A 24,414-nucleotide genomic window follows, 5' to 3' on the forward strand; every position below is an offset into this window, starting at 1 on the left:
TTCCTTCCTTCCTTCCTTCCTTCCTTCCTTCCTTCCTTCCTTCCTTCTTTCCCTCTTTGTTAGGCAAGTGTTGTGCTACTGAGCCACACCCCAGCTTTAGTCACATTTGTTTCTTCTTCACCCCCCCCCACTCTTTTCTTAAAATTGTATTATCTTTATAAATTTTATTTTATTTACGGGAATGTGTTTTGCCTGCATGTATGTATGTGTGCCGTGTGCAGGCTCAGTGCCTGAGGCGGTCAGACGAGAGCTTTGGATCTCCTGGAACCAGAGTAACTGGTGGTTGTAAGCAGCCATGTGGGTGCTGGGAGTCAAGCCCAGGACTTCTGCAAGAGCAGCCTGTGCTCTTCACCATCACTCCAGCTCCCTCAGCTCCTTTAATTTGATTCTCTGGATGAGCACTAACTATAAAATAGACAAAACTGCAACAGAGCCTGGGCCTGGCTCTCAGTCAGATTCAGCAAACCCAGCCAAGGTGCAAGGACCCACAGGGAAAGCTGGTTCTGATGGGCCGCCATCTGTCTGGGGATGAACAGAGAAAAACATAGAAAAGAGTCTGGGCCGGCCAGATGGCTCAGAGGGTCAAGGCACCTTGCTCTGCAGAACCTGGGACCAATATTGTGGAAGCAGAGGACTGAGTCCTACACTCTCCCTCCCCAAAGCCCTGGCTGGTACATGTGAACACACACACACCCACTAAACAGTTGGCTCTCTGTGAGTTTGAGGTAGTCTGGTCTTCAGATCAAGTCCAGGATTAAAAAAAAAAAAAAACATATATTGACAACCCACAAACAATACACACACACACACACACACACACACACACACACACACACACACACCACCCTGAAACAGTTTTGACCTTGAAAACCTTAACAAAGTTATCCCTTGAACAAGCCTCTGGAATCAGGCCTTTCAACTTCGATTTCCACCCTTTTCCCTTATTCACTTCACCCATGGAGATGTTATCCAAAAGAAGCAAGGAAATGACTTGTATTATTATGCCAAAAACAATGAGTGATCCATGAAATATGGACTTTAATGTAAGTCATTCTAAAAATCATGAGGTCAAGTTCATCTCCAAAGGAGATCATGTTCCCTGTTACCAGCAAAGACGTTCAAGGTGTGATTTGCTTCTTGGCATCAGAATTGGCATTAGACAAGATGCCAACCTGGGTATGCAAAGCCAGGAAAGGGTCAGGTTCTGACAGCAGCCAGAGCCTCCACTCTTCCTGGGGGAGAGCGACCCCATAGGCTTCAGGGAGGCAAATGAGGGAACAGGAAGAGACACTCAAGGCACAGAAGCTCTGGCTGAGAAAAGTCAACATACCATTCAAGAGAAATATTTAGCTGGGCATGTCAGAGTATGGTCGGGAGGCAGAGGCAGGCGGATCTCTTGAGTTTGAGGCCAGCCTGGTCTACAAAGTGAGTTCCAGGACAGCCAAGGCTACACACAGAGGAACCCTGTCTCAAAAAAAAAAAAAAAAAAATCACATCTAGTTCAGAAGGCACACTTGTGAACCACAGCCCTGCAGTGTGGAAAGCAGAAGGACGTTTCCTCCATCGACAACTGCTGGGGGAAAGTCTTCACAGCCCGCTGAGCTCAGCTGGCTAGAGGTGACCTTGCACGGGGCCACTGCAAAATTAGGACTCACAGAGAACCCCAGTCATCTGCCAAATATATTTCAAGGAACCACACAGTCATCACAGACAACAGCCACTTCAAAGTTATTCCCATGCACATAAAGGCAGGTAGATTTAACTGCCACTTTGGAACACCGATCTACCCACGTGCAGTGAAGGCTGGAGAAACTGAGGTCATTAGAAAGGCCTCTTCAGGAACATACCCTAGCCAGCATTTCCCCCCAGGGAAAGCAAGCAGTGGGCTCCAGAGCCCCAGGCTCTGCCTGGTTCCTCAGAGAAGTCCCTTTGTTTCTCACCCGTCCATGACCCTACCTTGTTTCGCTTTGGTGTTTAACATTCACATCCAGGAAGTTGAGGTCTCTCGGAGCTCAGCCTCACACCAGACCCCCCAAAAGAAAAGAATGCCCGCCATTGTTATGGAATCATCTCAAATGAGAAACAGCCGCCTTGTCTCTTGCTTAACGCACGGCTCAAATCACATGCACATGGAAGATAAGACAAGCGTGAACAGTTATGGAAAACACCCTCTCTAGCCTCCCAGAGAACCCACAGGTGTGCTGTGTGCAGGGTAGGGGTGCCAGGTACCCGGATGCCAGCCAACAGATGTAAGGTCCTGCCGAGACGCCCCTTATGGGCATGGAATTCAGGGCGTTGTGTACCTTCAGACAGACACACTGGGGTTCCTTCAGCAAGCTGGGACAAAGGAACCTCTTGAGAGTGCTTCTCCCAGAGGGCAGTGACAACTTGTGCCTTACAAAAAAAAACATGCCCAAGTCCGTAGTTGGGCATGGTGGTACATGCCTATAATCCCAGCCCCTCCCCAGACAACCCCCAGAGGTGGAGACAAGAGGATTGTTTAGTGTGAAGCGAGTCTGGGCTACATAGTGTATTTCGGGACAGTAACAGGTACACAGCAAGACCTTGTTTCAAAAACTTAAAAGAGCTGCCAGGGCTATAGCTCAGCCAGGACGTGTTTGCAGTGCAGGCATGAGGACCTATGTTTGGATCCCTGGCACCGTTTTTAAAAAAGAAAAACAAAACAACAACCAAAAAAAAAAAAAAAAAAAAAAAAAAAAAAAAACAAAAAACTCAGGCATGAGGCACCAGGGAGATGCTTCTTTGGTTAAGAGGACTTGCTGGTCCTGCAGGGAACCTGGGCTCAGTTCCTTCAGCCCACATGTGGCGGCTCACAACCATCTGTAACTCCAGTTAGATACAGGTACATACATAGGGTAGGCATGCATAAGCACTCACATAGACACAGAACATGAAAATCACAAACACACCTCTATTAAAGAGCTAGAGGCAGTGGCGCCCACATGCCTGGAATACCATTGCCGCCAAGGTAGACAGGAGGCACCCTGGAGCTCTCTGGCCAGCAGTCTGGCTAAATAAATCAGTGTGCTCTGGGTTCAGTGTCTGGCCAGCAGTCTAGCTGAATCAGTGTGCTCTGGGCTCAGTGATTGACGGTGCCTCAAACATTAAGGTGGAGAGCCATAGAGGAAGACACCTGATGTAACCTCCACAAGCATGCACCCACATGCACACACACACACAGTAGACACAAAGAAATAAAGAAAGCACTGTCTGGGACAGCCAGCATCCAGTCCAGCAGAGAGGATGCTCGCTCATGTAGCAAAGCTTAACAGAAAACCTGTCCTACTCAGGAAGGCGAGTGGTCTTGGACCTGACTAAAAGGCATGGCCCCATCTTTAACTAGTGGCCTAGAGCTCCCTGGGAACACTGTCAGCAGGTTGTCTGTGGGTTCCCTGTAAAGTATTGGTTCTGAGTCACAGGGCACCAGCTCAGAGGCCTCCGGCAGCAGACACTTGTCCCCTGCATTTTTGGTCCCAGCTTGTCTGTGGCCTGTTTGACCTGAGGGAGCTCCCAGCATGCTGTCGGCAGTGCACTTGAGTACAGCCAGACTTTGGTCCCAACGAGTCTGCTAAGAAAAACCATCCCTTTTCTTTCAGCCCTTTGCCCCCGTGACTTCCTTTTCGCACCCAGTGTCTCAAGTCTTGATTGAGAAATAACTGCCAACCTAAGACCTCTTTTCCCTGAGTGAAAGCAAAGCCAGTTGCAGCCCTGACGTATCAACCAGATAAATCCAACTTAATGGAGATGTACAGGGACCAACAACCCGCTGCCAGGAGCAAATTCGGGGTTAGTGGAGCATCCCATGCCAATGTGAAGTCAGGAGTGGCTGTGTGCTAGGGAGGGAATTAGGAATTAAGGACTACAAGAACGGAGCCGAAGCCATGACTTTATCCAAAGTGGAAAATCCTCCTGCCCCCACTTCCCTTTGAAGCCCAGCCATGCATGCCAAACTATTAACCTCTCACTTCCTGGAGGCCATGCCAGGCCACTTGAACAAGAAACACCAAGTACGGACAGTGTGCATCCAAGTTCCAAAAGCTCAGCGAGCACACGGGCTCCCACGCCGCCTCTAACTCACCCCAGGCAGACAAAATGAGAAAAAAGTGCATGGAGCCTTCACTGTCTTCAGTGACGGAGAATTCAAATTTCGCCGAACACACTAAAGGCCCAGGTCACTCTTGGGTTTGACTGATGCAATATCCTCCCCTTAAGATCTGCCTGAGAACACACGGGAAGACTTCATGCCCAGTCAAGCAGCATCAGCCATTCATACGAGGTGATACCCAAAGCCCCTCAAAACTCGTCACCCTAGGCTTGGGGTACCCACAAAGCAGCAGAGCATAGGCTGGGCATACTGGAGGCTCATCACCAAAAGACAAACAGCAAAAATTAACCCCCTCTTTCAAAAGCAAAGCCTGTCCTGAGAGCATGTTCCCAGCACCTCCAGGTGCTGGTACTCAGCTCATGACGAAAAAGATGAACTCAGGAAGGCTTTGGGGCAACTGAGCAGCGTCAACTAGAGAGAGAAAAGCTTCAAGATCCTTCCATAGCACCAAGAGTTCCTTATTCTGTCTATAGAATTAACCAAAGCAAAGTCAAGCCTCAGGTTAGCCTTGATCGATCCTACTTTCCTAGGAGCTGCAGGAAAAAATGGGTCAGAACCAGACTTTCAGATTCTATCGAGAATATTTTTATTTTACAGGTATCATACACACAACAATTATTTAGGTAGCACTTACAGGCATAGAGGTTCAATCCCAGTCCACACTTCACCCACACAAACTATACTCTAGACCTTCTGGTTCAGCCCGCAGGAACGAGATGTATATTGCTTTCTAGACAGCTCCAATTAAATAATGCCTGACCAGCCAAGAGCAAAGCCCAGCTTCATCTTCAGTCTCAATACCCTGTGTGCATATGCATAAAATCTAGAGGGAGGGGCTATGGTACCCATCACCATTAAAAGTTAATATTAAAATCGAATCCCATTTCTCAAAAAGTCATAAGAAGTATTTACAGATCCCATTAAATTATGCATAAATAAAATCTGTACACTCAACAGTTTTTCAACACAGAGCTTCCTTGGGGACTTGGGGATGACAGGCGCCGCTGTGTGCCTACCCTCTTCAAGTTTATGTGGAAAAAAAAATCAAGATATGAAATAAATATGCAAATAAAGCTTCTATACCTTAAAGGAACAGGTCATTTAAAAAAAATCTACTATCTATAGAATTTTAAACTTTCAATATTTTTTTTTTTAATAAAGAGGAAGGAAACATGAAACAACCAGCAGGCTTTGCTTTCTACGTCTTTCTTTTTTTTTTTAAAAAAAAAACAAAACAAAACAGGAGAGCCCTTTTTGAGCAGGGGCTACAAACCTGTCACATACCACTTAATAGCTGCTAAGAACGTCTGACCTTTGGCTCCTACCAGAAGGTGTGATGGCTGAGGGGGTGGGGAAAGCTAGATAAATACTATTATTTTTTTTTAATTTTAGATAAATATTTTTGTGGACATAAAAGCCAGCCATTATCTTAACACTGAAAAAAAAATAAGTTATGAACCATCAATCCCTTTATCGTACTCCCATCTGCTGTGTCAGCAGCTAAGCACGGAGTTTCTTGTTGGCCCAGGAAGCTTTCACAAAAGAGTTCTAAAACTCATAGCACCTTTCAGAGAGGGACTGGATTTCCAAAAAAATATAAATGTTTAATGAGTAAAAGAACCAAACCAAATCGCTTCAGGAAAGCATGTCCAGGGTTAAGTAGAAAAGTCACAAGACTCCAAGAGGGCAGACTCCATGAGTGAGGTGGATGGTAATTGCTTGCCCCCGTCTGGATGCTTCCCAGGCAGCCCCGGTGGAAGGGGCTCCAGTCCTCTTCCTTCACTCTCTGGCCTCCACACAACAGCTTTACTTCCGCTGCTTTTCCATTTTCTCCATCGTTTTGTTTGAATCAGCTGGACTCTGGTCCCCTGGGTTCATGTAGGACTTGTCGAGGGTGATGAGAGCCTCCTTGATATAATTCTGCACTGCAGACACGGCGGCGCAGATGGCCTGGCTGCCAAAGCCATGAGTTATCAGGCTGAAATGAGACAAGCAGTTCTGTATGTTCGTCTCCAAGACCGGGGTGGGCCTGTTGTTCCCGTTGGGTGTTCGGTCCTGATGGAGAAGGTCTGTGAATTCTTTGCACACCTGCCTGCGGGGACAATTGGTGAACGTTATTTGGCTCTTGACAGAATGAATTCCGCCCTGATCCCGTTAGAATGAACTTGGAAGCAAGAATGTATCTACTAGCCAGGCATGGGGGGCTCTCAGTGCTCAGGGAGGCAGAAGGACCTGGATTGCTGTGGGTTCAAGGCCAGCCTGGTCTACAAAGGGAGTCCAAAGACAGCCAAGGCTACACTGAGAAACCCTGTCTTAAGAAAAAAAAAAAAAAAAAAAAAAAAAGCACCTTGCTTGCCTTGAACCCACCATAACCCACCATGTAGCCAAGAACAACCTTGAACTTATTCCAGCCTCTACCACCCCAGTACGAGATCATAGGTATTCACCTCTGCTCTTGGTATGAATTTACACGTATGCAAAGCAAGCAGTCTACTAAGTGAGACATCCCCTAAACTCTAAATCCCACACCTCTCTACTTAGCACCTATCCTGTGCCAGGTCCTCAATTAATGGCTCTCGTTTAATTTCTGCTGCAATGAGAAAAGGTAAGTGGATCAAGTCCAGACACACCTGGCCAAGGTAAAAGGACCAGTCTCATAGAGCCCAGGTTGGAGCTACTCCCATTTTTTTGGGGTGGGGTGGGGTGGACTTGTTTTGTTTTTCTGAGACAGGGTTTCTCTGTGTAGCCCTGGCTGTCCTGGAGCTTACTTTGTAGACCAGGATGGCCTCAATCTCAAGAGATCTGCCTCCTCCCAAGTACTGGGACCAAAGGCGTGCGTCACCACGACTGGCTTCAGTTTTTATGTGGTGCTGAAGATGCTGGCCTAGCTTCATGCATACCAGGCAAACCCTGCTAACTGAGCTGCACAAAGTCTTGCACATACCCAAATGGAATAAGCAGGGTGTGCTGACTCCTGTGAGCCGAGTCAGCAGCCACCAGTGCCCCCTAGGATGAAGAAGCAATTCATCGTGGTTCCCCTCCTCTAAATGCCACTAGATGTTGCTGGTCTGACTCAGCAAAGCTCTAGCTATTTCCCATTGCTTTGGGGTTTTGAGCCCCCTGGGGGAGGGGGGAGGCTGTGCAGGCCAGATACTCACTGTGCTGCCAACAACATACTCTTCCTCGTGGCCATCTCATTCCGTCCCCCAAGATGCGGTCTGGTTAAATAGTCAGCCACTGCTTTACTGGGAAACTCAGCTTCACAGACATAGGCAAAGTCCCGAGCCAAATGGACGGCTTCGCCTACAATAGCAGCAGTTGCCAAGAGGTTTAGGGTCTAGAGTGGCTGCGGTCAGCCTATTCACTTTGTCTTTTCTTTTTTAACCCTGCTGTCCTGAACTCCCTTTGTAGACGAGGCTGGCCTCTGCCTCCCTGGGAATGCTGGGATTACAGGTGTATACTACCATGGTCTGGCTTCTTTAATGTTTTACTTATTTACGTATGTGAGTGCTGTCTTCCTGTATGTATGTGCAACAGAAGAGGGCACCAGATTCCATTATAGAAGGTTCTGAGCCACTATGTAGTTGCTGGGTATTGAACTCAGGACTTCTAGAAGAGGAACCAGTGCTCTTAATCACAGACCGGATCTCTTTAGCTCCTCCCTTTGTCTTCTAAAGTAAAATCCCATACTTGCTGCCCTTAGGTGCGTCCCAATTTGTCATTAATTGCACATGTATGTGCATGTGCCTGTGTGCATGGTACTGCATGGTGTTCAAGGTCAGAGGACAGCTTTCAGGAGTTGGTTTTCTTCTTGTTTTGAGGCAGGGTCTCCAGTGTCTGCCATGATTCCTAAGGGGTAATCTAGGCTCTCTTATCTTTTTCCCCTTGGTTTTTCAAAGACAGGGCTTCTCTGTGTAGCTCCAGCTGTCCTGGAAGTCACTCTGTAGACCAGGCTGGCCTTGAACTCAGAGATCTCTGCCTCCCAAATGCTGGGATTAAAGGCGTCTTACTTCCACCACGGCGGGTGGTGGTCTAGAATCCTGCTTTCAAGACTGGGACTCCCTGTATGGTACTGACTAACCTGTAACTTGCTGTAGGTAGAGGAGGAAAGCCTTGAACTCAAAAGATATCCTCCAGAGTGCTAGCAGTTAAGGTGTACACCAGCACTCTTTAAAAAAAAAAAAAAAAAAATTAAACTCTAGGAAGGTGAAGGCAGGAAGCTCATTTCAGGTTTATCCTAGGCTACACAGCCAGCCAGGGGACACAGAAGGCTCAGTCTCAAAAGACATTAAAATAGGAAGAATTAAAATAGGAAGAAGTCGGTACAGCAGTGTGATAAGCCTGAGACCTTGTTCTCAGGAGGTTGAGGCTCAAGGCAGAGATGGGACTCTGGTGGAGCTGAGTTCCTGGGTTCAACCAGCAATGCTAGGAAGAGTGGAGGCTGGGGACACCTTGACTGAAAACAAAGCCTTAACCTAAAGGTTTAGGGGGTTTCGGGAGTGGGGAGAGAAAGGGGAGAAAAATAATTTCTTCTTCCAATAAAGGTAACCTTGCTTTAGGGCTCAAGACTGTGTGAAGGCCAGGGTGTAGGGGGGGAGGGCGAGTCAGAATCCAGACAGCATTGTTGGAACACCACTCTCTCTGCTCTGAAGAACTCACTCTCTGTGGCCATCGTAAGCCTAAGCTAGGCAGCGCCAGTGGACAGCACAGGGGCCCACGGACCTCGGCGGAGGCACTGGCGAGTAAGTCCACCTTCCTTGCTTCGGTAACAACATGCTCCTTACTTTGTTGTCTTTTCGTTTAAAGGCCAAGCATGGCAGTCTTGGCTACCTTCCAGGCTAGGGGAAGGGTCTCCATTCAAAAACTGGACGGACGAACGCAGCTATGACCTCAGGAATGGAGAAAGAGGCTCAGCTGTGGACCAGAGGTTTCATTCCTTATTATCCCTCTTTTGATGGAAAGGAAGAAATGATAAAAATTGAGCCAGAGCTCATTGTATACACTAAGCAGGACCCTTAGTGTAGTCAGAAGGAAAAACAGCGATTCTGACTGTCAGTGGAGGTATCACTGACTGCACCTTTCAACTTTCAAAAGCTGGTTCACTTCACAGGGAAAGTTTTGCCATTGTATCATATGATTTCATTGGTTCAGAAAAAAAAAATATCAAAATTTGGTAACATAACTTTCTGAGTGAAGCCCCCAAATGCGTTGTATCAGCATCCAGAGGTGTAAACATCACCTTGTCAGGTAAAGTGTTACAATCCATTGCGGTGAACACCCTGAAATGCTCTAACTTCCGTGGGTGATGAGTTCATAAGAGTGACTGTGTTTTCTCTAGGACAGTCTTGAAGTCAGTAAAAGTGAAAGCACAGCGGCACTGACCTTCCACGAGAGATGTGAGCAGGGTGACGTGGGCAGCTTTCCGTCTCCCAGCTGGAAGGTTCAACCCAATTTTATCCAACTTTTCCCGCAAGGACCGGCCTCCATTTTTGGATTTTGCTCTGTGTGGAAAAGAAAGTTGGCTACTCTCAAGAAAAGAAAAAAAAGAAGAAAGAAAGAAAGAAAGAAGGAAGGAAGGAAGGAAGGAAGGAAGGAAGGAAGGAAGGAAGGAAGGAATAAAGACAACCAAGCAAACAAAACCACAAACCCGACTTCCCTCTAAAAATCTCAGGATACTTCCATTAGCAGGGGTGCAAAAAGACCTCCACTCAGGACTCTGGCAGCCCTCCCCCAACTTCCTGGTGGGGAGCACTAGAAGCCACCCCCCCTGCCCTCCCACAGCTGCTGCCTCTTAATCCCAACCAAATGATAATAACCTGTTACTGCTGCTTTAGCGCCTTCTGCATTTGGCACTTTGGGAAGAAGATGCACTAAAAAGCTCTCTTAACACAGATTAGGATTCAGTGTTAAGATATGAAAGTTACATAAATGTTAAAAATACCTCTAGACCCTCGTACATATATATTCACCTTCGGCTACCCAACCCCCAGGGGGCCCTCAACCGTGTGTCACCTTCTGAGCACGCCTCCCAGGAGCGAGGCGTTTAGGCATTCTGGTGGTGACAGTCGCCTCTGCACCTCAGCCACGGTCACTTTGTACTTAGATGTGGAGCTGAGCAGGGACAGTCTTCCGGGGACAGAGCAGAACACCTCGCTGGGGTTCATGACTGCTCCCACCAGGTCCTTCTGGCAGGGGAGGCCCAAAGGGTTCTTGGTCATTGAAATGGGTCCTGCGGGGGTGGGGATGGGCGACAGTGGAACAGGTCTGTCATTAGAAGTGGACGGGGCAGAGACCTTTTCAAAAAGGCAAGCCAAAGCTGAAGGCCGCCGGCCTTCGGAAAGGTCCCAACAGAGAATTACGTATTGCAAGAAGGCTTTTAAAAGCTATAGTCTTTCTTTAAAGACTGGAGTCTGAAACCATGCGTTAACACCTCCTAACCTTAATTAGTCAAGATTCCACACATGGAGGAGTTGGTTTTTTTTTTTTTTCCTCCCAGTTCCTGGCCACCACAGTAATCTGTTTAATTAAAGCATTTGCTTTCAGAAAACTGCTTCAATACAAAATAAATGGCATCCTCCCCCTACCCCCGGCCATCATAAGCTGAAACCGCAGGGCACACTTAGATCAATCGCCCGAACCCTTCCGTGCAGCTGACAGCGGGGGAATTCAGAAACACAGATTCGACAGGTCTGTTTAAATCTCCTCAGAGATTTAGTTTGTTTCCCAGGTGTTCTTCTCCAAACCCCGTCCTCTCCCAATTTACTACTCATGCAGTTCACGGTCCCAAGACCTTAACTACCTGTAATTTAGGGTGATTCCATTTCCCCTCAAAGACCGAATAACAGTCAGTGTATAACTCAATCAGGAGCCACCCACTGTAATCCGATTTCCCCAATCCCCTCCCCTCCTATAAAATCACCAAGGTCTGTCCTTATTAAGGCAGTGTGGAGGAACCTGTTAAATAGTGTTAGAATTGAGTGCCTCTCCAATAGCTATGCAGAAGAAATAAAATCCCTTTACTCAGTAGTAGAGCGCTCATTGCCAAGCCTGCCCGGAGTTCAACCTCTGAAGCCGAGAAAACCGACCTCTACAGGTTAGATTTTGACACCCCCCCCACACACATAATAATAAATGTACTTCTTAAAAGTAAAATTTAGTTCAATCTTTTCAACAATTAGAAACCGTCATCCGGGGTACTGTTTGTGTCCTTTTTTTGTCTCTTCTGTTTTCAAGTTAAATGACAGCCTCCCACCGGTAATGCCAGAGTTAAGCCACCGGTTAAGCCAAGAGTTTCCAGTGAGTTGAAGGCCACCCTGGGCTACAGAATTAAACTTTGTTTCGAAAGTATCACCACCACCACCAAAAATCTCTCAAAATTTACGGCTCCTCGGAGTTCTTTTAGTCCAGGTCAGAAATAATGATTTTTCTACTACTTCAAATGTAGTCTCCGGATGGGTGTCATCGCCAGGCCCCTCCTCCACTGGATGACCCACGCTAGCCACTTCATACCCCCACCTCGCCAGAAAAGGGGCAACTTCACTGGTTAAGGCACCAAGGGTCACTGTTTACCTTTGCGAATGACGGTCTGATCATGAAGAAGCAGGTGCGGATCGTCCACATTCTGGGGGGGAAAAGCGACAATTTCTTTTAAGTTTGGAGGAAGGTGGAGAGGCTGGAGGGCCAGCCCCCGGCGCGCGCCGCTGCCCACCTGCACCTCCTCAATGGGGTGAGCCATCTCGTGCAGCCCCAGGTTCTCCGCCAAACCAGCGGCTTCCAGGGCGTGGGCATGAGGCAGCAGCAGGTCAGAACGGCGGTAGGCTTCCCGCCGGGCGCTCACCGAGCCCCCCTCCAGCCCTGAAATGTGGGGTAGCAGGCCTGCAGGGCGCCCGTGGTGCGAGGCCAGGCTAGCGCCCTCCTGGCTCTGCCGACCCGGCCAGGCCTGCTGCTGGCTGCCGGTGGGAGTAGGCTGGTGCAGGGGGTTGACGGCGGCGGCGTAAGCCTCTCCCAGGTGCGAGTAAGGGTCGGCGGACTGCGAGTATGCCAGCTGCTGGTAGGGAGGCGGGAAGTAGGGCGGCGGCTGGTACTCGGCAACCCCGGTGTGCGAGAGAGGCGGAGCGGGGCTGTAGAGATGTTGTCCAGCAGAAGAGAGGTGGGGGATGCGAGGGTTCCCATTACTGCCGGCGTCATGGCGATCCTGGGAGAGAAACGGCAGAAACCCGGTTAACACGAAACCCTGCTACAGCGAACAGGCCAGCCAAGGGAGGAGCGCCTCTGCGCCCCGTCAAGCTCGCACCACCCGTCTCGACCCGCCCCTGAGCCCGAGGGCGCCCGGGGACAATGCGCCCCAGGGACTTCGTTGTAAACCATCTGTCTAAGACCTGGGGGAACGAGTCCTTCAAGCACACAGGCGAAGGCGCTGTACTGCTTGGGGCGCTCGGAGGTGCCAAGTGTGAGCTCCCTGCCACCGTCCGGGAGAGGCCGTGGCCGTGGCGGTAAGCGGTGCCCCTGGAAGTCGGCGTGTGGCGAACCCGGCTCAAATCGCACTCGCTCACCAGCCTTCCCATCTCCCCGCAGCGCGCCAAAGGCAGCCGTCGCAGATAATACGTAATACAGGCGGCAAGGAGCACATTTTCCCCGCCCTAAGGACCATCCACTCCCTTGGGAGGCGAGACCACCGAGGGCGGAAGTGACACTCCCAGGTAAGGCCAGATACGGTCAGGTCGTCCGGAGAGCGGGCGCCAACACGCGGGACCGGGAGCTGGGATCCTTGCTAGCCAAGCCCGTGCCTTCTGCGCCTTTGGGAAGCGAGGTCTTCCAGCCCCGCCACGGTCAAGGTTCTCACACCAGCCGGTGTAGAGAAAGAATGAAAAGGACTCTGCCAAATTGGGCAACCTTTGCCCGCGCACGTCTCCTCGCCCCAAGGCGGTCAGACTTAATTCCTAAAAGATGTGTCTTCATCAGTCCCGGGGGTCACAAGGGTAGCCGGGGCACAGGAGCGGGGAGCTGTCGCCCCCTGGCGGGAGCTCCCGCGCATGCACGCACGGGGCAGCCCCCTCCAGGCCGTGCGGGCGCGCGGTGCGCTCCCGCAGCCCGGCCGCGCCCGCTCTCCCCGGCACGCTCCCTGGGGCTCGCCTCGCGCCGCCTGAATCTTCTTCCTCTTCCCGCTCGCCGCCTCCCTCCCTCCTACTCTCCGAAACTCTAGCTCAACCTGTCTGACAGGCTAGAGTACTCGCGAGCGCTCAAGGCCCCATCTGGCCTCACCCCCACCGCGTAGTCCCCAACCCCCACTTCTCTTAAAAAAAAAAAAAAAAAAAAAAAAAAAACGAGCTGCAGTTGTTTGGATTTTTTTTTTCTTTTCCTCTCCCGTGGAGGTAGCGGGGCAGGTGACAAGCCTTCCTTGGAGGAGACTCCGCAAAGGTGTCGCAGGGAAGGCAGGGAAGCCTTCGTGGACACTTTGAACAGACTTCGTGGGGGAAAAAAAAAAAAAAAAGCCACGTCCGAGAGTCAGAGACAGGACGCTCGCTCTTCGGGGAAAACGGAAAGGAGGGCCGTGCGCTTCGTAGGAACCCACTGTTGAGCTTTGTGGATGGGTCTGCCACGCTCTTGCCAGGCCCGGCCCCCGAGGGACAAGACCAGATTCAACAGGGGGCCCGGGAGATGGCCGAGGGGTGTCCAGGGGACTGGCCCTCATGCCTCCAGGAGGCGAGGGCTCCGCGCGAAGGTCCCCAGCCTCGGCCGGCGGCCCCGGTACGCTGCTCGGGCCGGCGGGGCTCCGTTCCCTAGCCCCCCGCTCACCTCGCAATCCTCTTCATACTTGACATTATCTGTTATTTTCCACAACATGGCGTCCGGCGTCCCCCAAAATAGTCGCCAGTTAAATCCAGGCTCCCCCCACCCCCCGAGCGGTAAATCCACAATCGGGGTCACGGTGGCCAGGCGTCTGCCGCCGCCCACGCACCGCGCGGGCCTCGCTGTCCCGGTCACTGGACGCGCATTGGTGGCTGTGCGCGCAGATGTGGCCGCCGTAGGTGTGTAAGAGGCCGCAGCCGCGGACCGGAGGACTCTCACCCTCACACAGTGTCCCGGCGATAGCCGGGGGGACCTGGACGCCTTAATGAGAAGAAAATTATCATAACTCCTCCCCGGGGGCCGGCGTGGAGGCCCAGGCGCCGGGCGGGGCAGCCCCCAGCCAGTCCCTGGCTAGCTCCGCCCCGCACCCTGCCTAGCCCGGCCCGGCGTCGCGAGGGGCTCGCGGGGGGCATCAGTCTCTGCCAACTGCAGAGCTGCCAGGCTTGGGTACCTGAACGCGGCTTCCTTTGCCAGGCCCACGGCACACCTGAGAACGGCAGAGCTGACAATCGGGATTTCCCCCACCTCAAAGAACCTTCCTCCATCCTCCTCAAGATTGCAGTCCCTTGAGAGCTGAAGACTTCTCCTCCCGGGGGTTTCCTAACACCCCGCCCCAGCCGCTCCCGCAGAGATTTAAGGATTGGGCTGCGGAGCAGCGGAAGCCCCAATACGCCCCGGCGTCTTCCCCTTTCCCTCTCCCTGGCTCCTTTACTATCCTACCCACTGGGGGAAGGAAGGGGAGGGATTCTGAAGAGTCTGCTCCCGCAGCTCCGAAGGCGTAACTCACCGGAATAGCTACTCAGAATAAATCGGACAACGGCGTGTCACCGCTGTCGCCCGAAGGTGTATCACTGGCTGCTGGCCGCGGCTTGAGGAGACCGGAGCTCTCCCCTGCCCAGGCCGATCCCTGATGCGATGCCCAGCATTGCGGAGGGCCGGCTCCGCAGCTGGCACCGGGGCGGGCCGTTCACCCGGGAATAGACCTCCAGCTCTTCGGGCCGGGTGGGATGAGGAGATACTGGGAGCGTGGAAGGGAACTACAGGGAGGTCACGCTTGGAGGAGATATGAACACATCTCACCCCACAGAAGGCAAAAAGAATTGCTTCCTTCTACAGAATACAGCCGAACCCCAAGATTTACCATTCAAGTCTAAAAGCAACGTTCAGTGATATTCATTTCTAAATTCAAAGAAACGAAATTATTTGGCCCAATTACTATAGTTAATTTTTTTCATTCCAAACAGAAATCCCACAATTGTCCAGAGCTGGTTTTGTTGGTCTATCCCAACAGTATGTGGAGATTGGCTTCAAACGACCGGAGGCAATTTCAGGCAGCGACTATTTCGATTTGATTCCCAAGCCAATTATGCAATCCTTGATACCCATCAGCCCAATGGCCAGGACCTGGTGTGAACTGTGCCTCCCGTATCCACAGAATAAAGTAATTTACCTTCTCCCTGCTGCTCTTCTGAGTCGTGTAAGCATTAAAAAACAAACAAACAAAAACAGATAGGCCTAAAATAAAGTAACTAAAAATAAATGTCGTCCGAGCCAAACGTTCCCCATTGACTTAGAGAATAGCCACATGCAAGATGACTTTCTAATAAGTTGGCACTAAAAATTCCAGGAAGTTGGAACCTCGGGAACCAAGCGTGGGGGGGGGGGGGATCCAGCTAAGTTTAAAAGGCACGCCATTCTGACACGAAGCCTCCAAAACACTGAGGCCTGGCCCTCAGTGGAGAAGAGGGCACCTGCTCCGCGAATTGGATTCAGAGCCGCCAGCACACTTCTGTGCTCCTGTCCAGGACTGGAAAGATCTGGTTCCAGGCTCTGTCTCTAAAAGGCGACTGCCATGTCTGGTGAGGTTCGGTTAGTCTCCTGGCCCTGGGTGCGGCTCATCCTATCCCAGGCCCTCTTTCCACTGCTGAGCTAGCCCAAACAGCCCAGAGGGACGGGGTGTTTTCTGCTCCAGAGGGGCTTTCGGCACTGGGGAGGGGACAGAGAGGTGCGAGGGTCTGCACTCGCCTCCCCTCAGCCCCGGAGTCCGGGGACTCGGGAACCGCTAGACAACGCTATCCATTCTCCATTCTCTTTTTAAGCGATAGCACGGCGCTGCATGCAGAGGGCGGCTTGAACTCACTGTCTGCGACTCTGAGGGACCCTACCCCACCCACGCCCGGCTTAGGGGCCGAGACCTGACCCGCAGTCCAGGTGCGGGAAGCTTCCGCCTTCCTGGAGCTCAGCACCTCATCCGGTGGCTCCCACATTTTAAATGAACCCACCCCTCGCCCACGGGAAGACCCGGAGGTACGCGGGCAGTTGCTGGGGGAATGCGCCCACTCCGCACCCCGCCGCCCCACCCCACCCCACCGCGACTAAGACCCCGGCGCGGCCAAAGCTGAGATGGAGGAGTGGAAGGCTGTCAGGGGCTCCGCTCTGCCGCCCCCTAGGGAGCCTGCAGTCACTCACACCCTGGCAAGCCAGGACCCACTCCCTCCAGGGTCAGAGGAGGGCCCAGGAAACCAGACTGGGGGCGACCAGGTGTGTGCAGGGTCCACCGGCGACCCAAACGTGAGCCACCTCCAGGGAAGCACGCAGGGGTGAGCCTCTGTCAGGGTGGCTGGGCGGCCCCGTCTCCTACTCCCGCCACCACCCAAGGCCAGAGAAGGCAGCTTGGAGTTATCTATAAAGCTGGACTGTGGCTCGCGCGCGCGATGGGACTCTTCTTTTCGCCTTAGGGAAGGGGCTCCCAAGAACAGGTGGACCCCCAATCGCTTCTGCAAGCGCGGCGCCACGTGCCGGGGGGGGGGGGGGCGCTCTGTTCGGCCCCTCCGGACAGTGAAGGATTACTGTCAATTACCGGCCTGCCCAGGTCGGGGCAGGGCCCTAGAAACCGGTTTCCGCCCAAAAAAAAAAAAAATCTCCGGAGGAGGGTGGCCATCCACACCCCACTCTCCAGGGCACGCGCCGGGCTTAGCCTGAGCTGGAAACAGCTCCCAAATAGGCCAGAGAGACGGCTCCGTGGATGGAGGCGCTTGCCGCCAAGTTTAAAAACCACCAGTCCACAGAGTAGGAGGAGAGAACCGACTGCCGCCAAGCTCTCCACTGACACACAGACAGCACGCCGAGGAGCGCGCGCGTGTGTGCACGCGTGCACACACACGATATACATGCATCAGATGAACACGTACCTTTAAAAGGCGCAAGGAGCGTCCAGAACTGAGGCCAGAGGTGCTGTTGACAGCAATCCTTGGGTGCTCCAAAATAATACCAACCGATTTTTTAAAATTCCCAGCAAAATAAACACACGCCGAGCGCCGCACGCACACCCGTAGGTTGGGGAGGGGGCGCTCAGTGCACTCAGCTCGGTGGGTCTCGCTCAAGGCCGCAGGGGCCTGAATCAGTTTCTCGGCCTTCGGGTCTTCCCACAGGGCACCTCTTTACCAACAGCCGAAACGAAGCGGAATTAAGGATCTTTGACTTTACCAGGCTTCCAGGGACCCAGTTCTGCCCCAGGTCTGGATCCTGCTCTCCTTTGCTCAAACGCTGACCAAACCCTTGCTCTCTTCCGGAGCAGCTAAGGTAAATCTGAATTTAACTTCCTTCAAGCCAAAGAACAGCTGCCTGGTATCTAAGGCCTCTCTTCTAGAGACTCCAGAACCCCGAAGGAGGCAATCCCGTTACTGCCTTGCCCTGCCCCCCCCCTCGAACCCTCGAAAGCTTAGAAGGTAGACCCCGGCACCTTCCCAAGCGTTCCCGGGGCCCATCCCCAAGCGACCTAACCTAACCGCTCCGAGTGCAGGCGGGAGACCCATGTACCTAGAGGCCTTCTAGGGTCCTAGGCTTCCACACACCTCTAGGCCAGCTGAGCCTCGCGGCCTTAAGTCACTTATCTTAGTCGCCGCCAGGCGAAGAGGAGGCCCACTGTGGCCAAGGGCTGGCGAGGGCGGCGGCATGACAGCGCGCGCGAGCCACCCTGCGCCGGCAGACGGCAGACGCCCCGGTCCAGCCGGCGGTCACCGCCAGCGGTCCTCCTCTGCCCAGCCGATGTGTGGAGGCTCAGATGCCCTGCATGCTCCTCACCCTTAGCAACTGGAAACTCATGGCGTTAGTTCCCGGGCCGTCTGGGAGCTGGGGTTAAAGACAGAAGTGCAGCCGGAAAGAGCTCCCCGAGGGCCGAGGCGTGAGCTGTAAACTCGCTTGGAGCGTTTATTTCTTAAAGGCAAAAAGGGGTGGGTGGAGAGATTCCCATAGAGGCCAGCTATCCCTATTGGAAGGCGCTCCTGGTCAGGTCTCCTCCCTCTTACCTATCCTCCTTCCCACCCCCTCGGAAACTCCACCTTCGGAAAGGGTCTCCTCAGAGGTTTTCAGTGTTTACTTGTGGATGTAAAATGACTCTTTTTTTTTTTAAAGTTAATTTCAAGGCCCAAGCCATTGACATTTCCATGAATTTTCAGCCTTATTTCTAGTTCTGCCCTAACTTCAGACACCTCCTACTTTCCCAGATATAGCTAAAAATTAAATTGGGAAGGGGATAACGAATTATCTGGGTGACACCTAATGGGGGGTAAGGCTAGGGATCTTCAAATGCTAGAGCAAGTCCTTTGCACCTTCTCACTAAGGAAACAGTCCAGGCACTCAGGTTTAGGGGCTAAAAAAGAAAAAAAAAAATCTAAGTGTACAGTAAAATGCAAACACAGTTAAGTAAGAATAGACCCAAAACAGAAGCAGATGTGGTAGCTCACAGGTACAGCTCTAACACTGGGGTAGCTGAGGCAGGGGAATGGAAATTTTAAGGTCGATCCAGCCTACAATGGTGAGTTCCAGGCCAGCCTGGACTACAGTGCAAGACCATAATGCAAAAACAGGATGGAGACGAATACACGCGGACCACCTACTGTGCTGGCCAGCAATTGCTCAGCAGGGAAATGAAAGAACTACGGAGGCCCTTCTCCCTCTCAGGGCGCAGATGGCTTTCATACAAACCCCTGTCCTGGCAACTTACCTGGCTTTGGTGCCAGGGGAAAAGGGTTGAAATCACCTCACAAATTTCTCTAAGGTAATACCTTATAAAAGGAAAAAGGGGTGAGAAGTTGCTGCAACTTCCACCCAGCTTCCCTTTGACACAACTGGGAACTCAGGAGCCTTCGGAGGCTCCTTTCTTAAAGGCACAAGGAGAATTTTTAAGAGAGAGCCTCTTTGAGAAAGAAATGTAAATTTTTGCCTTGTGCAAAACAAACGGTGATTGCGGGGCAGACACAATGCCCCTACAAGGGGCTTTTTTGATCCGTCCGTTTTTGTTTTTTTGTTTTTTTTTTTCAAAACATTTTCTTCTGGTCACTTCTTGTGGCAAAGACTACAACACAAAAAAGACGGTGGAAACTAATCACTCTTGTGGGGGGTGTGGGCGGGTCCTTTATAAAAAAAAACAACCCACGAATTCACAGTGGAGCCTCCTGACTCAGCCTCCTGCGTGACTTTGGGGGTGGGGGTGAGCCACCGAAACAGCCCTGCTTGTATTGCTCTTGTTTGGCTTTAGAGTCCCGGTTTCAGGGCCTGCCTGGTCTACCACCAAGCCGCGCCCTCCGGGACTTTGTTTATTTGATTTGATTTAATAGCAGCACAGGCCACTCACAGAGTCCAGTCAGAGGACTCAGGCCAGACCATACCCTGAAGCCATAGGCAGAGGCTGGGGGAGGGGAGCCGTGGTGATAAAGCTGACGCATTTCCTTACAGTTGGAGGCTTCCTTTCTGCTGGGTTGATTTGTTGTCCTTGGGGAGGGGTTTGCAATTAATGTCACAACGATCTTTCAAAAGAAACATAATAATCACTCTTACACACTCTGGGTTTATTTCAAACTTCATTTCAGAAAAGAAGTAGTGTTTGCTTTTTGTCATTATTCCTCTTACATGTTTCTGGGGGTTATTGTCGTTGTCACCATTGTTGCCCTCGTCACCCTCACTGTGCTTCTGAGTACATATTACTTCTATAATTAAAAAAAAAAAATCAGGAGGCTGGAAAGATGGCTCAGTGGTTATGCTCTTGCAAAGGACCTGAATTTAATTCCCAGCACCCACATGACATCTCACAACTGTCTCCAGTTCCATGGATTCTGACACCTTCATACCAATGCACAAAGAATAAAATTAAATAAATTATTTAAAAAAAAAAAAACCAAAGACATTCAAAAGATACAAGAAACTAGATGTAATGCCAACACTCAGAAAGCTGAGGCAGGAGGATTGTAAGGTCCAACCTGGCCTATGCTGCTTAACAAGGCCCTGTGGAAAAAGAAAAGAAAAGAACAAAACAAAACAAAAAAAGCAAAACAAACAAACAAAAACCAAGATATATAGACTGTTTCCAGAAATGTGGCATCCTGTCCTACCAGAGCATATCATGAAAGTTTGGCACTTCGGTCTATCATGGTGGCTTCTGACCCACATTTGGGAGATGAGGACAATGAACATCATCAATTGGATGTCTCTTTGACTACAGAGACGTATAGTCCCAGACTATAGTTCTGGGAGCTGCCTAGGTCACAAGAGCCCTAGTGTAGAGAGAGAGGAGGAAAAGCACCTGGGGCAGGACCCCACCACTCAGGAGGCAGAGACCTGAGACCAAAGGAGCTGGAGGCCACACTGGGCTGTTAGTAAGACAGAGCAAGTTCTCATCAATTAATAATAAATAAATACAACAAAAATGAGACTCCGGGGTGGGAGGTACAGCACTTGCCTGAGGAAGGCTCTCTGAATTTTCTTCTCAGACCTGGAAAAACAAACAATCAACACGAGGCCCTGGTTCCCAGTCCCTGCTCCACCGAAGGCCCCACCCTCCTAAGAGGTGGCACTAGCCAGGCAAGCTGAAGCTTTTCAGGTTTCTGCTGCTGCTTCTCCTTTAGCCCCTGAAGCCTCTCTGCAAAGTCTCCAGGTCTTTCTAGCATCCTTCTCGGAAGGCACACAAACATCTTGCCCCCGTGCCAAGCTCAGAGTCTTTCCTGTTAGAACTCATTTCAGCAGGCAGCCAGCCCAAAACAACACCAAAAGGCCAAAAGTGTCACCATGGCAACCCAAGGATCCAGAGGGAAACTTCATCCAGTAAATATCGACACCTAATTAAAACCAGGAACTATAAGAAAACTATGTTGAGCTTGAGATCTACTCTGTAGTATTAAAAAAAGAAAAAAATGAAACCAGCATCATCTCCAGCCCCATAGGCCTAGATGGTGTGAAACTGTGGCAATTCTCCTGCCTCTGCCCCTTGAGTGATGAGATTACAGTTGTTACAGGGCATCACACACACACTCACACCTTTAAAAGTTTTAACATTTTTAGTTGTATGAGGGTTAGCTTGCATTTATATCCCTGCCCTACTTGCATGCAGTCCTTATGGAGGCCAGAAGGGGGCTTTAGAGCCCTCTCGGTTAACTGTGGTAACTTCATGGGTGCTGGGATTTGAACCTGTGTCTTCTGCAAGAGCAGTAAAGACTCTTAAAAGCCATCTCTCTATCCCCCAAACCATCTTTAACATCGGGGCCCACGAACCCCCCTGCCAAATCAGAAAACATACATACACATGTGTATTTGTACATGTATGTGTACACATGCACACAATTCTACTGAACAAAAAATCTTTAGCCTTCAAAACCAAGAAAATGAGACACAGTCAAAGAAGCTTCCTAGCTCGGCCCTGTGAGGCAACAACGCATCTTCATCTTGTTACCTGCTGCTGTGGAAGCAGACCCGATAGGACCACGCCCAGTCTTGTCTGTTTCCAGGTGTGATTCTATTACGTGTTAAGAACCCTGACTTAGTCTAAGCAGGGGTTCTCAAAGGCCAGCGGTACCTGTGGACATGTGTAGAACTCCCACCCTACTCAGAAGCTGTGAGGTGGAGTCAGCAGCCTGGGCTTGGCAGCCCCACACCCAAACTCATCCCTTTTGCTCCTCACTCCACCATTTCCTCTCTCCGTCCCAGAGGACTGGATTAGAAACCCATGTTTAGATTTGACCCTGGGAACCCTGAAGGCCTCAGAAGAGGTGAACAAAAACAACAACAAAAATAGTGCTTTCCAGTGCATACCTGGCCCCTGGCAGAGGCTGAAACAGATAATGTAGGGCAAGGTCTGGAGGGACTGAGGCAGGAAGAGCTCTGGCTGCTTTTCCAGGCGACAGGGGTTCAGGTCCCGGCACCCACAAGCAAGTTCACAACTGTCTGTAACTTCAGTTCCAGGGGAAGTCTGGCCTCTGTGGGCACAGCATGTGACTGGTGTACAGACATACATGCAGCCAAAACATCTGTAGACACAAGATGAAAACAAGTAGCTCTTTTCTAAGCACACCTATCTAATGCTTTTTTTCCTGAATAGAGGAATGACAGACAGCTGTCTTCACTGCATAGGCACAACATCCTGCAATGCCACCTACAGTGGGAGTCTCCCTGGCCTTTCCTCTGCTTCTTTCCTTTCAGCCTCTGAGTTCTCCTGCATCCATTCCTATGCCAATGCCAAACTGTGTTTACGTCTCACCTGCCTGATTCTATCTTCTGGAAAGGTGGAGGCTCAAGCTGGAAAGGTGGAGGCTCAAGCTATCATGTCCTTTCCAGTCCCTACAGCACACACCACCTTGCTTCAGCTCCAAGAGGCATGCTTCAGAATAGATGGCAGTAAGGATCCTAGTGGGACTGACCCCTGATCCCAATACTCTGGAGGCAGGGCCACAGAGATTTGGAGTTTGAGGTTAGCTTGAGCTGCATGGAAAGAGCCCTGTCACAACCCACTATCTCCACCGAAGAACTAGAAATGGGGGTTAGAAAGTAGGAATTCTGCTTCAGGAAGGACAGAAGATGCGGCACGGTATATTAGTTACTTTTGTGCTGACCAAAGCAAACCTATAGAAAGCAGGATTTATTTGAGCTTATGCTTTCAGAGGGTTACAGTCCAACATGGCAGCAGGCAAGCAATGGCAGCAGAAGCAGGAAGCTGAGAGCTCACACTTTCTAACACGAGCATAAAGGAGAGAGAGAGAGAGAGAGAGACTGAAACAGAGACAACGGGAAGTAGAGTGAGGTGGTAAACTCTCAAAGCCCACTCCTAGTAACACGCTTCCTTCAGCAAAGCGGCACCACTTAAACCTCGCCAAACAGCACCGCCAGCTAGGGACCAGGGGTTCAAATACATGAACCTAAGGGGGTTCAACCCATTCTACTTCCTGACCCTCACAGACTCATGGTCATATCATAATGCAAAATGCATCCAGCCCAACTTCAAAAGCCCCACAGTTCCAACACTGCTGCAAAGTCCAGAATATCTTCTGAGGCTCAAGGCAATTACTTAACTGTCACCCCCTGAAAATAAAAAGCAGATCACATACTCGCCATATACAATGGCACAGAATGTGCATTACCATCCCAAAAGAGAGAAAAGGAAAGGGGGCACAGTGAGGAAATACTGGACCAAAACCCAGCAAGAAAAATTCCAAATCGTATAATTCCTTGTCTGCTCTCGAGAGTTCAGATGGCTCTGCCATTCCAGCCTTGACGCCTAGAACGTACATCTCTTTGTCAGGCTGATTCCACTCCCTGTGTGCAGCTCTCTGGCAAACACAGCTCTGACATCTCCAACATCTTGGGGTGTCCAACAAAACCCAGGCTTCCTTTTCACAACCTCATACAATGGCCTCTCAGGGTCTCCTGACAACTCTGGGTCTACTCATGGGAACTCCCCTGCCACATGCTGCCTGGCCTCATTTCTCTGAGGCCAGAGAGGAAGAATATACAGCCCCTTTACTCTTGCTTCCTCGGTGCTTTTAAAGCCAGCACTAAGTGGGTGATGCTGCCAAGCTCTGCAGCCAGCTTGGGTGGGACCCTTATCCCATTGAACCACACTGGCAGCAGCTGTTGTTTATAGTTGCTTTCTAGGAGCAGAAAATGCTTTAGGCCCTTTCCTTTTACAGATTAGAAGTGCTATGTGGGGCCTTGGCCTGGGAGAACTCTTCCATTTGATCCAATCAGACCATTAGAGTTCCTAATCTCCTTAACAACTACAGCCTCTGTTCCAGCACATACCTGGGATATACCACATTTAAGTTTGTAACATTTTTTTGACTTAGCTACTGGCAGATTCTCAGGTCAAAGGCAGCCAGACTCTTTGCCAAAGCACCCCATGATCGGCCTCTAGTCCCTTTGCTAATATTCCCCTCTGAAACCTCTTGAGCTGGGCCTCCACAGTGTACACAGCTCTCAAGCTCTCAGCACTATTGTCTTCCAGGATCCATCCTGCTAGAATGACCCTTTAACCTCTACTTACAGTGTAGGACCATTTTCCTAGTTCAAAATCCTAAGGTCTCCAAACTCCTCTAAAACAGAAACAACTTGGCCAGGCTTTTCACAGCAATACTCCATCCCTGAGGCTAACTTCTGCATTAGTTACTTTTTTATTC

At 50.8% G+C, this 24,414-nt stretch overlaps 1 protein-coding gene across 1 annotated transcript; it reads right to left on the minus strand.

Moving 5' to 3' along the window:
- Positions 1–5,932: 5,932 nt before the first annotated feature.
- Tfap2c (transcription factor AP-2 gamma) lies at positions 5,933–13,969 on the minus strand. Its single transcript, XM_055596199.1, has 7 exons — positions 13,922–13,969; positions 11,835–12,320; positions 11,696–11,747; positions 10,139–10,355; positions 9,509–9,627; positions 7,285–7,429; positions 5,933–6,218 (listed from the first exon to the last, which is right to left on the minus strand). The coding sequence occupies exons 1-7, from the start codon at positions 13,967–13,969 to the stop codon at positions 5,933–5,935; spliced, it is 1,353 nt and encodes a 450-aa protein (XP_055452174.1).
- Positions 13,970–24,414: the final 10,445 nt, after the last annotated feature.

Source organism: Psammomys obesus, unplaced genomic scaffold (assembly GCF_907164565.1).
Source record: "Psammomys obesus unplaced genomic scaffold, mPsaObe1.curated_primary_1811, whole genome shotgun sequence".
Classification (NCBI taxonomy): domain Eukaryota; kingdom Metazoa; phylum Chordata; class Mammalia; order Rodentia; family Muridae; genus Psammomys; species Psammomys obesus.